This window comes from Sus scrofa, chromosome 8, assembly GCF_054392235.1.
Source record: "Sus scrofa isolate SSC_HxYL_T2T_F1_AM1 chromosome 8, Sscrofa_HxYL_maternal_Yorkshire_Landrace_v2.0, whole genome shotgun sequence".
In the NCBI taxonomy this organism is placed as follows: domain Eukaryota; kingdom Metazoa; phylum Chordata; class Mammalia; order Artiodactyla; family Suidae; genus Sus; species Sus scrofa.
The window spans coordinates 48,361,182-48,378,133 of NC_139390.1; the positions used below are offsets into that span (position 1 = coordinate 48,361,182).

The window sequence follows — 16,952 nt, forward strand, 5'->3', positions numbered from 1 at the left end:
CATTGCTGTGGCTATAGTGTAGACTGGCGGCTGCAGCTTCAATTTGACCCCTAGCCCGGGAATATCCATATGCCTCGGGTATGGCCCTGAGAAACAAAAACAAAAACCTCATCTGGGAGTTCCCGCTGTGGCACAGTGGTTAAGAATCTGACTGCAGCAGCTCAGGTCACTGAAGAGGTGTGGGTTCCATCCCTGGCCCAGAGCAGTAGGTTAAAGGATCTAGAGTTGCCACAGCTGTGGCTTGGATTGGCCCAGGAACAATGTGCCGAGAGTGTGGCCATTAAAAAAAAAAAAAAAAAAAAAAAAAAATTCTCATTTGTTAGTCTGTTGGTCTGTTTATTTCTGAAGGAGTGACGCACAGAGTGGGGTTCTCAGGCCAAGGGGCTCCTGAGTGGCAGGAGGGGCGTTCTGTGTTTGCCATCTCTCTACCGTCCAGTAGCCTCTGTGGCTGGTAGGGGCTAGGGCCAGGTGATATTTTGATTCTTCCTCCTGAATTTCCACCCCCCTTTGTTTTACACTTCTTTGTAATCTGAAAATACTTAAATGCCTAACTTAACTCTTATTCTAGCACATTTTTTCATATATTTTGAATTTTTCAAGCAGAAATATGTCATACATTCCTTTTTTTTTTTTAATGAAACAGCAAAACATTTGTTATACGTAGGTAAGTTTGAAAGAAATGTTTGTTGTCAGTTAAAGGGCTATTCTTAGGGGTCACATGAAGGATGCTAATTTTACAGTCCTGGGAATTTGAAAGCATGTTTCTCTGAAGATTTGGGCACCACTGAGTAAATCTGGTGACTCTTCAATGGAATCATGAATTTACTTATTTGAACATTTAACACTGGATGGTCATGACTGACGCCAGTATAGGAATTGATGTTTATCTTTTGTGAGATATTCTTTTTCAGACCATTGATATTCCCTGAACATTTATACAACCCCCCCAATAAAATATTAAGGTCAGATATAAGTAAAAATTATGTTGGCCTCAGGATGCTATGTTATTCTCAAAATTTTTGTTTGTTAGTAAATACAATAAATTATTAAAATGTGCTTCTCTCATATGTGTATTTGTGATTGTAGTTTTTTAGAAGTTGTGAAGTCAAGCTCCTATAGGAATCATAGTTTCTGTCACATGTTCCTCTTGAAAAAAGTTTTAGATGTTAACTCAGGGTTAAACTGAATTTGACTTTGAAGGTTTATGTAAATATCCTGGGTGTCATTTTCCAAAGCAAGATGTGTAGAGTTCAGTGTTCCCCCCACCCTTACATAATATAAAATTGTTTGGAACATGTTATTTAGTTTTATAGGTTGAAGTACTCCCCAAAGCCTTACTTGTCCTTTCCTCCAGCAGATTCCCATAAAGTTTCCTTTCCTTTGGTAGATGTGAGACTTTATTTATAAAGAGAAGTCTGACCAACTGTCAGGGTGTCTGTATCCGTTAGCAAGCAACCTTCTCCGTCTCTTGATGTTTTTCTCCTCTCTCCCTTCCTCCCTCTGGATTTAGCCTGCAGGACAGCTTTGAATACATCAACCAAGATCCTAACTTGGGGAAACTGAACACAAATCACAACAACCTGGGTCCCTGTCGGACTGGAAGTAACTTAGGTAAAATCCACCGCATGGACGGCTTCCTTCTCGCCGAGCATCACTGTGGCGGGCGTGCGCTGTGCTTTACTTGAGTTGGTGGTGTCGTGTTGTTTTCGGCATTATCTTTAATCTGTGTTTATTTTTGTGTGTGTACCTTGTTTGCCCACCCGTGTGTGTCTCTGCCCCAGGTGTGCTGCAGGGATGTGGCAGCAAGCTGTCACGGGGGGCGGCCGAAGGAGGACCACTCCCGCTCAGCCGCAGTGCCTCCTTCTTCGCAGGTTTGTGGGGGACGCTGAGTGCCTGTGACCCACGCCCGCTAGTCAGTCCCAGGCAGGTTCTTAGAAGCCAGTCCTGTTTGGTGCCTCTCTAGGAATCCGAGGGGCTCTTAAGACACTAGTTTCCAATGCTGCCAAGTTCCAGGTGTTGTGGAAATTTCTCTCGCGAACCTCTGTTGTGAATGTCTCTGCTAACACCCAGGTGGAAGGTGATTTGGATCTGAAGTGAGCCCTTCGTGTTCCTAAGAGGATAATGTTTTCTGATGTTCCTCAGCCCCTCCTGCTGCTGTGAACTGTTTCCCTTTGCTGTGGCACCTTTGACCCTTTTATTCACCCGCACCCTCACCTGCAGTGTCTTCAAAAGTCACTCTAACCAGAGCATGGACGACCTCTCTTTCTCTCTCTCCTTCTCTCCCTTTCCCTAGCATTTGAGTAGTTCAGATGCACTTTCCAGCTTCTTTCCAGGTGTAATTGTCTCGGTCACTCCGGGTAGGTACATTCTGAGATTGGCCTGGCCTTGTTTGCCAAGGCTGTCGGATGTCTGCTGTGGTCCTGCATGAGCAACACGTATGGGAAGCCTCATTACTAACGTGAAAGATTGGGTTTATGGCAACCAGTGTTCTTCATTCTGTTTTCCTTCATAGCCTGAAATCCACTAGGCACCCCAGTTAACTGACCCCAGAGTGAGGATAACATGTTGATATATATGCTCCTTAAAATTGTGAAAATAAACATGCTTCGCCTAAGGGCTGGCAAGTATAATAATCAAGCAGGGCATCGGGCTCCCTGTACCCTGTAACTCACGGTAACTCACTGTGACATGTCAGCTACCATCCAGCTCAGTAAGTACGCAGTCAGACTGATCTGACATGTTCCTAGAGGTCTGTAACCCTTCAGAGGATTTTCTAAGTGGCTCTACAATAATACCATGTTTGGGTGTATATGGGGAAGAGGTGGAGGAAGAAATATTTGAAAATGAATATTGGTGTTTTCTATCTACCAAGAGAAGGGATTATAAACAGAGAGGCATTTTTTAAATGTATGAAATGGTTTTCGAGTCTTTCTCTTCTCTGGGATGCCTAGAGTTACTATCAGAACTGATTATAAAGCATTTTGGCAGTGCTCAATATTTGAAGTATTTCCGTATATCGAAAATACTTGCTAATACTTTTAAATGCTATTTAAATACTAATGATGAGGAAAATGGCTGAAAGTGCCAGAGGAGGTTTGCCCATTGTGTTCAGGGCCTGTGTATTTATTATTCAATTTCTTGGCGAGAAGTGCAGCACTCAGGAAGGTTTCCCTGCTGCAGCAGGACAGTGACCAGCAGATGGTCACTAGACCCTGTTTTCTTCTTTTTCTGTATTGAATTTTGCTTTCTCCTTCCTCCCCGTGTAAACATGTTCAGTCATCACTCACTGTTGTAAAGCGACCGCAGTCCATTTCGAGCAGCGCCCCCTGGAGAGCCCAGTGACAAGTTTCCTTTGCCTTTCCCTCAGCGCACAGCACTCCAGTGGACATGCCCAGCAGGGGACAGAATGAAGACAGGGACAGCGGCATCGCCCGATCAGGTACTTGCATTTCCTCCTGTTGGTGTAACTGGTGGAGTGAACTGAGGTGCAGACCTTCTGGGGTGACCATGCCCAGGGACTGATGTTTCCTAACACTCAGACCCCTGCGGGACCACTGTACTTTGAGCAGGGAGCCTCCTTCTGCCCCTTGTCCTGGGACCTGGTCTGCTGAGCACCGAGCATCAGATAGGGGAAGGACAGCATCTGTGGGAGACAGAGTTGGCAGGACTCGGTGACTAATGAGACACAGGAGGGGAACGGGAGGTCCTGCCCGCTGTCTTGTCCCTCTTTCTTCCATCCTGGAGCCATGCTGCTTTAACTTTTATCTCCAGGATCTTTTCTTTACATCAAACCTTAAACTTTCCTTTTTTTTTTTTTTTTAATGGCCACACCCATGGCATATGGAAGTTCCCAGGCCAGAGATTGAACATGTGCCTCTGCAGCCACATGAGCGCAGCAGTCAGTTCTTAACCCACTCTACCACGGTGGGAACTCCAAACTTCATGATGCTTCTTTAAGACCGCTTGGTTTCTGCTTTTGTATACGATTTGGCTATGGATTTGGACTCGTGTCTCTCCCTTGAATCTGAGGTAGATTCCATGCTGTGAGAGAAGGGTGGTGAGCAAATGATGTGGAATTTGAGGGTTCAGAGATGTATAGGCTTGCCCACTGCAGGCTCAGAGCACCTTCGTGTCTCCTGTATCTGCCTGGGGGCTGGGCTGAGCTGAGTCTGGGGCCATGTTCCGTGCCTTCACCCCTTTCTGCTTCCTTCCCTGTGGTGTCAGAGCCATTCATTCCTTGGGCACAGCTTGCTCCCGAGTAATTAAATGAGGTGGACTTTTTTACTGAGTCCCCATTTGGTTTATATATGCCACATAATGGAAAGTACACAGCATTGTATATTTTCGAATTCTTCTTTTTTTTTTTTTTTTTTTTTTTTTTCTTTGGCCCTGCCTGCAGCATGTGGAAATTTCCAGGCCAGAGATCAAAGCCACACCACAATAGCAACAACGCTGGATCCGTAACCTGCTGAGCCACCAGGGAACTCCCACAGCATTCTCCTTAGATTAAATTAAGTGGGTTGATTCATTTTGGTCTTCCTAATCCCAGCTTCTGTCAAGTTGGGCGGTGAACCCTTGGTTAGAAGTGTAAGTCCCATTAATTAGACTTGTGTCAATTTCACTTAGAGCAGCATTTTTCCAAACATAAAATTTGGGGAGGTGACATTACGAGAGCTGTCTTCCTTGTGTTTGCATTTGATGGTGCTTGTGTTAATCTCCCCATCCCCTGTGGCCCTTGTCACTCTCCCCCCTCCCCCCAACAGGGTGGCTCACGTCATTGAGTTATACCCACTCATCAGGTGCTTGAAGCTGAATGGGTGCTGTGCCCAGAGCCCAGGTGCTGGCTACGGGGGCTGGCCTGGCTCTGTCCTGGTTGATTGCCCAGGTAGCACCATGTGGATCACTCTCAGTCAAAACCACTGCCTTAGTGGCTCATAGAATTTAGTATGTTTTACTTTGTGTGATGGATGCTCTTCACCTCCCTGTCAAAGAGGGAAAGGCAACCAGCGTTTGCTGGGTTCATGGGGTCCCACAGTAGCCTTTTAGTTACCTGCTTATGCCCTTCTTGTTCCAGACAAGGTTAGACATTGAGGACATTGGTACCAACAGAACCGTTAGCTGGATGTTTGGGTGCTCCTGGGTAACTTCTCGGTTTATCATATGATTGATATCAAGCATTCATGTGTGCACGTCAGAATCCCATTGGTTTGGGACTATTCTGATTCTAGGTTTCTCTTGAAAGGAGTTCCTGTGCCCTTTGAGAAGCAGGAAAGTTGAGGGGCGTGGTTTGAATTGAACTGGAAGGTAACAGCCAGATCTGAAAGCTTCCTCATGCAGAGAGGGCAGATGTGAACTTGACATGAACGTGAACTATGGCTTCGTTGGTGGCTCCTGAGCAGCAGTCTCTCCCTGGAGATGCCCAGCTGGGGGAAGGGCAGACATGGGGCTGCACGTTGCCCCTCTTGTTTTCCTGACTGGTATGCTCGTCCTTCCTACTGCAAGCTGCCCGACAATGGCCAAGTCTGCATAGGGAGCATTGACCTGGGGAAGGTAACCCCCTGATGTCCCACTGTAGCTGCCCTCTGGCCCTCCTCTCCTCCTGTCACCAAACTGCGTGGGCACCAGGCTTCTCGTTCTAAAGCCAAACAGGGATTCCAAGTATTTGGACCGAATTAGCAGTAGAAGATGTAGAGCAATGAAAGACATTGCTTTTTTTCTTTAATTTTTAACTTCCTGTCTGAAGAGTTGCGGGGGGGGGGGATTATTTTTAAAGAGATTTTTAAAAAAATTTTTAGCTGCACCTGTGGGCCAGGGATCAAATCTATGCCACAGCAGCGACCCAAGCCACAGTAGTGACATGACAGTCCTTAACCCACTGAGCCATCAGGGAACTCTAAGACTTTATTTTTATAGAACAGGTTTTTTTTTTTTGTTTGTTTGTTTTTTCATGGCATGTGGGAGTTCCCAGGCTAGGGGTCGAATTGGAGCTATAGCCACCAGCCTACATCTGTGAGGACATAGCAGTGTGTGGGATCCAAGCCACATCTGCAACCTATACCACAGCTCAGAGCAACACTGAATCCTTAACCCATTGAGCAAGGCCAGGGATTGAACCCACATCCTCATGGATACTAGTCAGATTCGTTTCCACTATGCCGTAACAGGAATTCCCATATAGAACAGTTTTAGATTCGCAAGAAAATTGAGGTGATAGAACCGAGTTCCCATGTACCCTGCCCCCAGTCTCCCTGTCATTAGTGTGCTGCATTTGCTAGAATTAGCATTGATACATTATTATTAGCTAAACTCCATAGTCTATTTTAATTTCCTTAGTTTTTAACCCAGTATTGTTTTCCTTTTCCAGGACCATATGACATTTAGTCCCCATGTCCTTTAGGCTCTGCTCAGCTCTGGCAATTTCTCTGACTTTGTTTTGATGACCTTGACGTTTTGAGATGTAGTGGTCAGGTATTGTGTAGAATGTCAACTATTAGAATTTGTTTAGTGTTTTTCACATGATTAGACAGGAGTTATGGGTTGGAAGAAAGATTACATCAGTAAAGTGACATTTCCATTGCCTCTGATCAAGGGTGTGTGCTGTTAACATAATTCATGACCTTTGATGTTGGCCTTGACCACCTGCCTGAGAAACCAGTGTCTGGTTTCTCCTGGTCACCGTAGCTTAGGAAGGAGGCTTCTGTGCATGGAACAACCCCTAAGGATGGAGAGCCGTGCTCCACCTGCTGAGGGCAGAGCCCCACACCAGCTATCTGGAATTCCATATGGGAGGTTTTCTTTGTTCCCTCATCCATCCATTCCATTAGCCATTTATATCACTGTGGACTCAGAGATACTTCATTACAATTTGGGTTACCCATCACTGCTCTATCTGGTTGCTCACATTCAGCTCCCATGTTTCTTTCATATACCTGCCCCCCCGCCCCAAGTATCTCCATGGAGCCCTGGCCTTTCATTGAGAACAGATTTAGATGCCAAGGTCTGGACACTCGATAGGCTTGTTACAGCTGGAATGTCCTTTCTTGTAGGCCCTCTCAGCCAATAAGCAAAAAGTAAGAGTTTGTGCTGACTGTGTGCGCACGTTTCTATAAGTACTGCCCACACCGTGTTGAGTTAAATGTGAGTTGGTACGGATGTCTCCATTACCTGTTAGCCATGACCATGTGGATCATCCTGCCCTCCTCTGCCTGCTTATCTATAAACCACCCTCCCACAGGGAGAAGCCTGGCTCCCCTACCTGCCATCCATTTAGTTAATTGCATCCATTCAGTCCAGCACACATATCTCAGCATCAGAATTGTTAACCTGCACTCCTGTGGGAAACAGATCTTAAACCCAAGTGCAGTGCTTATATATAGCTCCTCTGGCCTTTAGTCTTAGAGAAGTCCAGTCGTTTCCAAGGTTACCTAGGGCAGCATCCTTGGAGATGGGGAATTTTTGCTGGTCTGAGTACCAGGCCAGCAGAAGCTTGGGAATCATAGCTGACACCAGGTCATCTTCAGGAGGTGAGCTGGCCTCCTGAAGGCTGCCCAAAACTCTCAACATCACAAGTCATATCTGAGGAGTGACTAAGGTTCTTTTTCATCTGAATAGTTCAATAAAGAAATAACTTTAGTTGTTTAGTTCCTGCTGTGGTGCAGTGGGTTAGTGATCCAACTTGTCTTTGTGGAGGGACTGGTTCAATCCTGGGCACTGAGCAGTGGGTTAGGATCCAGCATTGCTGCAGTGGAGGCATAGGTCGCAGCTCTGGCTCATATTAAGTCTAAGAAAAATACACAACTTTTTTTTTTTTTTTTCCTGGATTACTCAGTAGCTTTTTGTAATAACAGAGAGGAAGTCGAATCTTAATTCTGACCTATGCTTTCATGCACTTTACTCCTCACACTAAGTGACCCAGTGCCTCTTTGCATAGCTTGTAACACAAACACAGAGACAATGAAATAGAGCAAAAACAAGACTATCCAGCTTAAGAGTTCCCTGGTGGCTCAGCAGGTTAAGGATCTGGTGTTTTTGCTGCTGTGGCTCAGGTTTGATCCCTGGCCCAGGATTTCCTCATGCTGCAAGTGTGGCCAAAAAACACAGATAATATCCAGCTTATTGACTGGCTTAATGGGTTAGAAAGACTATCTACCCATCTGTTTTTAAAAAGACACTTCCTCAGTAAAGTATCAGACTAGCTAACAAGTTCACAATGTTTTTTACATAACAGTATTGCTCAAAAGTTTACTCAAAGGTCTTTGCCTTATTTCCTGAATTTTTTTTTTTTTTTGTCTTTTTGTCTTTTAGGGCCGCACCAGTGGCATATGGAGGTTCCCAGGCTAGGGGTCGAATCAGAGCTGCAGCCACCGACCTATGCCACAGCCACAGCAACTCGGGATCCAAGCCGTATATGCAACCTACACCACAACTCACAGCAATGCCGGATCCTTAACCCACTGAGCGAGGCCAGAGATAGAACCCGCATCCTCATGAATGCTAGTTGGGTTCACCAACCACTGAGCCACGACAGGAACTCCCTGAATTTTTGTATTAAGGAAGTCAAGAAAGAAATACATGTATAAATTTGAGGTTCCTATCCATAGAGTTTTACTTAGGACATGTCTGAGAAGCATTTTTCTGTGTCATTGTGGAGGATAAGAACTGGAAGCCACAGTTTGAGCAGAAGATTAGAGGTATCTCAGTGGTCACAAGGGCCTGGTGGGGGCCACATCCCATGCCCTACACGGGAGAAGAAGGTGGCAGTTAAAAGGGCTGCGGCAGCCTGGCAGGCCCTAAATTAGAAAAGTTCTCTTTGATGAGGGAGCTCCCATTGTGGCTCAGAGGCAACAAACCCAACTGGTGTCCATGAGGATGTGGGTTTGATCCTTGGCCTTGCTCAGTGGGTTAAGGATCCGGCATTGCTGTGAGCTGTGGTGTAGGTCACAGACTCGTCTCGGATCCTGCATCGTTGTGTCTGTGATTTAGGCCGGTAGCTGTACCTCTGATTTGACCCCTAGCCTGGGAACTTCCATATGCCACAGGTGTGGCTCGAAAAAACCAAAAAAAACCAAAAAAAAAAAAAAAATTCTCTTGGATGTATTTTTAAGCGAAAAAAGGAAGGTTTATCCACAGTGTGTGTGTTACAGTAGACTGTCATTTATGTTTCAAGAACAAAAGGAATATACAAGATCTCGCTCCATGCAGAAAGGTAGAAATGTGTGTTCACAGAATGTGTCTGGACAGGTATAAAGGGAGATCATCTCTGACTCTCTTTTGGAGATTTTGAGCGTATCCTCTGTGCATATATGAATCAGGAAGATAAATTATTTTTTGAGTGGTTATTGGAGTTGTTGTCCTTAGAAACGTTCCAGTAGGCAATGGGAATGAAGAGGGTGAGTTCAAGCCGAGCTGGGGGGGTGCTGTTGGTGGGGCTCAGTGACTGATGGGACACAGGATGTGGGACAGAAAGGGAAAAGGCTAACTGTCCAGTTTCTGATCTGAGAAAACAAGCAGAGGATGGTGACATTGGCTGGGGCAGCCGGAGGCCAGTCTGAGGAGACCTACATCAACACAGTCTCACAAGTACCCAGAAGTTCTCCAGCTGTGAGCAGTCAGCTGGAATTCAGAAACAGGACCTTGGATGGGGGCAGGGGCTACATTTGTCAGCCTGGGTACATGGGAAGGGTAAGGTTCTGAGGGCCAGGGCTGGGACCAGAGTCACTTAGACTTGTCCTCCATCACCTTAACTCAGGTGCAGAGTCTCTTCCTCTCCGGAATAATCAAAGCATGGACAGGAAAAACAGTGTCACCATTCTGTGGGCCACTGCATTTCCTGGGCTCTTAAAAGTGGTAAGATAGTTCAAGGAGAACTCCTAATGTGTGTGTTCAGACATGTTCCTGCCACTGTTTTACAGTGAACCTTCAGGATAAGAGCACATGTTGTCATGGGGTTCACATAGGGTAGAGTGTTGGCCACTGTGTAGTTTTGGTATTAAATCTGATGACACCACACATACACATATACACACAGACACACATGGGAAAGGGAAAGATTCACGGCTCAGAGAGGTGAGGCTACATCACTATCACCACTACCACTACCAGCATCATCACTGTCACCACCATCACCACCACCATCACCAACACCACCATTATCACCACCACCACAATCATCACCAGCACCACCATTATCACCAACACTACCACTACCATTATCAACACCACCATTATTATCACCATTATCACCACCACTAGCATCACCACCACCACTAGCATCACCACCAATACCCCCCAACACCACTACCACCACCATCACCACCACCACCATCGTCACCTCCAAATAGAAAAAAGACCTTTATTTAATGAAGAGGGGGGAGGAGAGAAAATTCAAACACTGTATACAGCTTTGACCACAGGAAACTTTTTACAAAATCAAGCTTGGAACTCTCTGGAAATTTGTTTTCTAACGCTTAGTTTCCGTCATATGTACCGATCGAGACAGGCATTGCTATCTTTCACATAATCATTTGCTCATTCTTCTTGCAGCAACATTTCTTGAGCATTTTATATTCTAGATGTTTTTATAGGCAGTGGAGATAAATCAGTGATCAAATAGACACGATCCCTGATGTCCTCATGGAGTTTCTTCTCAGCAAAGGAGACACAGAAAATAGACAATAAAATGTAGACAAGAGCTCATCACCACCAAGGTGCTTGAAGAAGTCCTCTCCAAGATGAAATTTCCACTGACTTGAGTGCCCACAACAGCTGGGCTGGCTTCATGAAGACTAGAGCAAAGAGCTGTTGGGCCTGGGGGCAGCCAGAGCAGGCCTTGCAGATTCGTGCATAGAGAATAGAAAGACTGTTGTGTAACAGGAAGAGAAGGCAGCCAGATGTGGGGAGGGAAGAGTGTGCAAGCTGAGCCTGGGGAGGAAGTAGGGGCGCCAGCACATTAACCTATTTTCTTTTGGTGGAGCTTTTCTGGATACATATAGACCTGTCTTTCCAAGCAGAGGAGGTGGAAGAGTAGGGGCTCTGTGCAGTGTCCTTCCCCACCAAGTGTCACCTTGTGAATGAAAGCTGTTTGGCAGATCTGAGCCTGCTACTCTGGGCAGGGTTCATCCTTGCCCAGAACCTTGGCTCCAGGCCTGCTCTTGCACTGCCCCAGAGGTGCAGCTGCATCTTCGATCTCATGATCCCATTTTCCAGTAGCATCAGCACCCCAACCTCAAAAATTCTTCCCCTTAAAGAAACAGCTCCTGAGCGCTTGACCTCTGCACTTCCTTTTCCACCGTTGAGGTTGTTCCTTGTGACTCGCCACACTCTGTGGATATCTTATAATTCCCTGGAGTTTTTCGTGTGTTTCTTCTTCTCTCTTGGAAGGTGAGCTCCATGGGGGCAGAGAACTACCCACTCTGTCACGCTGAATGTCCTGTCCCCAGTGGCCTGGATCCTGCGTGGCATATGAGAGATGCACAATGGATATTTGAATGGGGGATTTGTCCCACGTAGATACAAGGAGAAGCACACGTAGATTTTTGAAAGAGTTATTGATAGATATAGTTCCGTGCAGACCACTGCCTGCCCTTCCCATGGCAGCCTCTCTCTGGCATATAAGTCTTAGTTGAGGTGTCTCATTTTCATGATGATGTTCTCTGACTGCCAGTGAGAGAATCTACCTCTACCACTGCCATAAACCTTTGCTCTAGTTGCCTAAAGAAAATTATGTGACCTTATCACAATCTGAAATCATCTTGTTTATTTATTGCATGAGTGTGTGAGCTTCTTAAAGGCAGAACTTATCATAGTCTGAAATCATCTTGTTTATTGCATGAATGTCTGAGCTTCTTAAGGGCAGAGATGTCTCTACGTGTTAACTTTCCATCCCAGGCCTTGGTGGTGCTAGTCTCTTACTAGGTGCTCAGGAAACATGTGTTGAAGGAATGGCTTTGATTTGAGCTTCAGGGCATGATTTCTTCAAATCGAGATCCTGTCATCAAATCATCAGTACCGTGCTTCTAGTAAACTCTCAGAATAGCAAATATATTTCCAGAGGAAGTTAAATATTTATCATGAACTTGAATGATCCAGACCAAGAAGAGCCTTTGAATCAGCAGTTTTAAGTCTTTTGACTTACTTTTTTCTCACTGTTAATTTCTGCAGGAATAAATGTTTGTTAAAGAGCCCTCCCTCATTATTTTCTCATTAATGTGCAAAACTCCAAAAGTCTTTGTAATCTGTGTGTAGTAACATGTGTTTTAATTATAAAAGTATTCTAAAAAGAAAAGTGATACTAAAAATATTGTGTTAGACATAGCACTTTTAATGGCAAAACTGAGTCTATGAATAATTTAACTAAATGTCTCACATTTATTACGACTGAGGCATCAACTGGAGAATGTCTTTACTAGCTCACAGAGCTGACGTGGTGGAGGGGCACAGTATGGGCTGGTACCCCTTCCAATGTAACACGCAGGAGCTCTTCAGTCCCCACAGCAAAGGTAGGAAAATGGCCAGGCAGAGCCACGAAGCTCTGTTTGTGATCACACTCCTGTGCCAGTAGAGACCAGCCCTAGCATGGCTCCAGGCTGCTCTGCCTTTCGGACCCTGGCCCAGCCAACAGTCACGCACTAAATGGCAAGTGAGTCCACCCTCTTCTTGTGAAAATGACAGTAGTTTCCAAGTCCAAATTAGACTCTGCTCTTGTGTTTGAGAGTTGTAGATTTATGACATATACATAGTACTTTTACATAAAAACCTAAGTGTGTGATCCTAAAGTATTTTTGAGGAAATGCTAGAAAGCACTAAACCAGCCCCTTAGCTTATATCTCATGTGTCTGCCATGTTATTCAGCATTCTTTTTTTTTTTTTTTTTTTTTTGGCCGTGCTCACGCATGTGGAGGTTCCCAGACCAGGAACTGAACCCTGCACCACAGCCATGACCTGAACCATTGCAGTGACAACGCCGGATCCTTAACCTACTAGGCCACCAGGGAGCTCCTGTTATTCAGCATTTTAGAAGGAGGATAAAAGGAATATCCCTCTTAGGTCTTTATTATTTTAGTTTTTTGCCTTTCCTTTTCAAGTCTCCATTACAAGGTCTAAGTTGTTTTCATAATTAGCTAGTCAGAATTAATGACCATTTTTCCCTCTGGAATGTCTTACTTAGCCCGCCTTTTTCAAGAGTTATCAGAGAGAGTGAATAGGTAACGTTTACTGTGCAGGGCACTAGGCTAAGTGTCTTACACATATCGACTAGTTTAATTCTCACAGGAGCCATGTGGAACAGGTCAGTGGTTTCAGTTTCCTTCTGTCTGCAGCCCACACTACCGCATTTCACATCATGATCCAGTAACGAAGAGCTTTCTGTACCACCAACAAAAGTGTCACCAATTAATATTAACACTGCAATCTACTCTGTTTTCTTTCCCACTACTTCTTTTTTTTTTTTTTTCAGACTTTTTCTTGGTGACTTTTTTTTTTTTTTTTTTTTTTCCCAGTGTACAGCAAGGGGGTCAGGTTATCCTTAGATGTGTACATTACAATTACAGTTTTTCCCCCACCCTTTCTTCTGTTGCAACATGAGTATCTAGACATAGTTCTCAATGCTATTCAGCAGGATCTCCTTATAAATCTATTCGAAGTTGTGTCTGATAAGCCCAAGCTCCTGATCCCTCCCACTCCCTCCCCCTCCCATCAGGCAACCACAAGTCTTTTCTCCAAGTCCATGATTTTCTTTTCTGAGGAGATGTTCATTTGTGCTGGATATTAGATTCCAGTTATAAGTGATATCATATGGTATTTGTCTTTGTCTTTCTGGCTCATTTCACTCAGTGTGAGATGCTCTAGTTCCATCCATGTTGCTGCAAATGGCATTATGTCATCCTTTTTTATGGCCGAGTAGTATTCCATTGTGTATAGATACCACATCTTCCGAATCCAATCATCTGTCGATGGACATTTGGATTGTTTCCATGTCCTGGCTATTGTGAATAGTGCTGCAATGAACATGCGGGTGCATGTGTCTCTTTTAAGTAGAGCTTTGTCCGGATAGATGCCCAAGAGTGGGATTGCAGGGTCATATGGAAGTTCTATGTATAGATTTCTAAGGTATCTCCAAACTGTTCTCCATAGTGGCTGTACCAGTTTACATTCCCACCAGCAGTGCAGGAGGTTTCCCTTTTCTCCACAGCCCCTCCAGCACTTGTTATTTGTGGATTTATTAATGATGGCCATTCTGACTGGTGTGAGGTGGTATCTCATGGTAGTTTTGATTTGCATTTCTCTTATAATCAGCGATGTTGAGCATTTTTTCATGTGTTTGTTGGCCATCTGTATATCTTCTTTGGAGAAATGTCTATTCAGGTCTTTTGCCCATTTTTCCATTGATTGATTGGCTTTTTTGCTGTTGAGTTGTATAAGTTGCTTATATATTCTAGAGATCAAGCAATCTACAGATTCAATGCAATCCCTATCAAATTACCCATGACATTTTTCACAGAACTAGAACAAACAATCCAAACATTTATATGGAACAACAAAAGTCCCAGAATCGCCAAAGCAATCCTGAGAAACAAAAACCAAGCAGGAGGCATAACTCTCCCAGACTTCAAGAAATACTACAAAGCCACAGTCATCAAAACAGTGTGGTACTGGTACCAAAACAGACAGACAGACCAATGGAACAGAATAGAGAATCCGGAAATAAACCCTGACACCTATGGTCAATTAATCTTTGACAAGGGAAGCAAGAACATATAATGGGAAAAAGAAAGTCTATTCAGCAAGCATTGCTGGGAAACCTGGACAGCTGCATGCAAAGCAATGAAACTAGAACACACCCTCACACCATGCACAAAAATAAACTCCAAATGGCTGAAAGACTTAAATATAAGACAGGACACCATCAAACTCCTAGAAGAAAACATAGGCAAAACACTCTCTGACATCAACATTATGAATATTTTCTCAGGTCAGTCTCCCAAAGCAATAGAAATTAGAGCAAAAATAAACCCATGGGACCTCATCAAACTGAAAAGCTTTTGCACAGCAAAGGAAACCCAAAAGAAAACAAAAAGACAACTTACAGAATGGGAGAAAATAGTTTCAAATGATGCATCCCACTACTTCTTAAAAATAGAGGTTTCGATCCACTAGACAATTCATGACCCATTAGTAGATTGCAGCTCTCGTGAAAAATACTGAGATGTCTCATCCACATTTTATGGGTGAGAAAGCTGACAGGTTAAGTAAACTGCCCAGTATCCCAGCCAGGAAGTTCCCAGGCCAGGAATTGAATATGAGCCATGGCTGCAACAGCACTAGATCCTTAACCCACTGCACCCGGCTGGGAATCAAATCTGCCCCACCCCAGAGACAATACCAGATCCTTAACCTGTTGCACATAGCAGGAACCTCCCAGAGCTGGGATTCAAATGAGAGCCTGGCTCTTACTCTGTTTACTAAACCGAATTAGGCAGCAATACAACTTCCAGAAGAAAGTGGGCCTCAGGGTCCTCCCTTGCTTCTGTGACAAGGAAAAAGCACCTAAAATATAAGCACGCCCCTCAATGGTGTCCTCCAGCTGCCAGAAAGAAGCTGCTTTCGTCAGCCTAAGACGTAGAGAGACTGGGAACCCTGAAGATCTAGAAACAGGGACTAGGATCTTCTGGATCTTAAGGGGACTTTGAAAACTTGGGGATGGGGCAGACACATTTAATTGGGATTTTATTCAGTAATATTATGTGAGGGAAAAATCTCTTCTATCACCTTTCCAAATTCTCAGTAAAATTACCTACTCGCTGATATTTGAAATGGGGATTTGATTTGGGAGGTTTAAGTCCAGCCTCAAGGCTGAAACCAGGCCAGCCTCATCTTCCCATCTCTGTGCAGAAGTACCGTACATTCAGCAGGCATTTATTAGTCATCTGTTGTGTCCCAGGAACTGTCTTGGGCCCCAGGGATCAAAGATAAGCAAGATCACCAAACACACTTCCCCTGCCTGTTGACTGGGTCAGAAGAGAAGCGTCTCGTAGCACCCCCAGCACCTCCGAGTGGACAGAGGCAGCCTGATCATCAGTATCACAGCCTTGCAGCCAGTCAAGTTCCCTGACCTTATGCCTGGCACAGCGGAGACCCTTGAGTGGGAGCCGGGCAACTCTGGCAGGATTTCAGAACTCACATCAGAGACTCTGCTTATTTCCATCAGCCTATAATAGTATAAGAAAAATATGATGGTTCCTATGGAGAAACTGCCTTGCAAGTGATGTCCATGAGCATAGTACACTGTGTTTTCTGCTATCAGCATCCTTTGCCCTGGGATTTGCTTCTGAAAATGTTGACCAGCCACCTGTGACATTCCATTTCTTTCTCCATTTCACTGAGTCATGCTTGTGTCTGGACTCCTTGGCACTGGGAAGTCGTCAAAGGAGAAAAGCCTGCCCCCTCCCTCCGTTCCTCCAAACTAGACCCCTGCCAGGCAGCTGGAGTGTGAAGGAAGCCCTTCACCTGCCCTGACAGGGACCTGTCTGGGCTGTGTGTCACTCACACTGACATTATGTGGCAGGAGGAAGCAGAGAGAGGGCAGAGGCCAGTAAGTAACCCAGGCAGAAAAGATATCGAGGACTAGAAGTTGCTTTTCCACAGCCAAGGGAGTGGTGGGGGCTGGGGGACGGCATAAATGCCGTGTATTTGGGGAAGGGGGTGGGAGAGAGGGTACTGTCTAGAGGAACTGCTTTTCTGCCTAGATTTCACCTCAAAATACAGAGTGATGAAGTGGTCAAGAGTGGAATCATGAGTAAACTCTGTGCACGGCATCAGTGACGAGGCAGCAACTCAGTAGTCATGTGGACCATTTTCTCAGAAATCTGCAATCTACACACTGATGAGTGATAAATAATTGCTTGCGTTTGTAATGTGAGGCTTGATCACTGATGTCACTTGCCATGTCTGTAATC

At 44.9% G+C, this 16,952-nt stretch overlaps 1 protein-coding gene across 5 annotated transcripts in view; it reads left to right on the forward strand.

Annotated features, from left to right (window-relative positions):
- FNIP2 (folliculin interacting protein 2) overlaps positions 1-16,952 on the forward strand; it is a 135,728-nt gene that overhangs the window by 73,760 nt on the left and 45,016 nt on the right. For 4 of the 5 annotated variants that reach the window (XR_002346652.2, XM_021101299.2, XM_084972176.1 and 1 more), the window contains exons 6-8: positions 1,511-1,611; positions 1,782-1,871; positions 3,368-3,439. Coding sequence is in view for 4 of the 5 variants with exons in the window: in XM_021101299.2 (XP_020956958.2) it covers positions 1,511-1,611; positions 1,782-1,871; positions 3,368-3,439 (263 nt within the window). In the remaining variant the exon portion in view is untranslated. The remainder of the gene's footprint in view (positions 1-1,510; positions 1,612-1,781; positions 1,872-3,367; positions 3,440-16,952) is intronic. The other variant, XM_021101300.2, reaches the window with a different exon arrangement.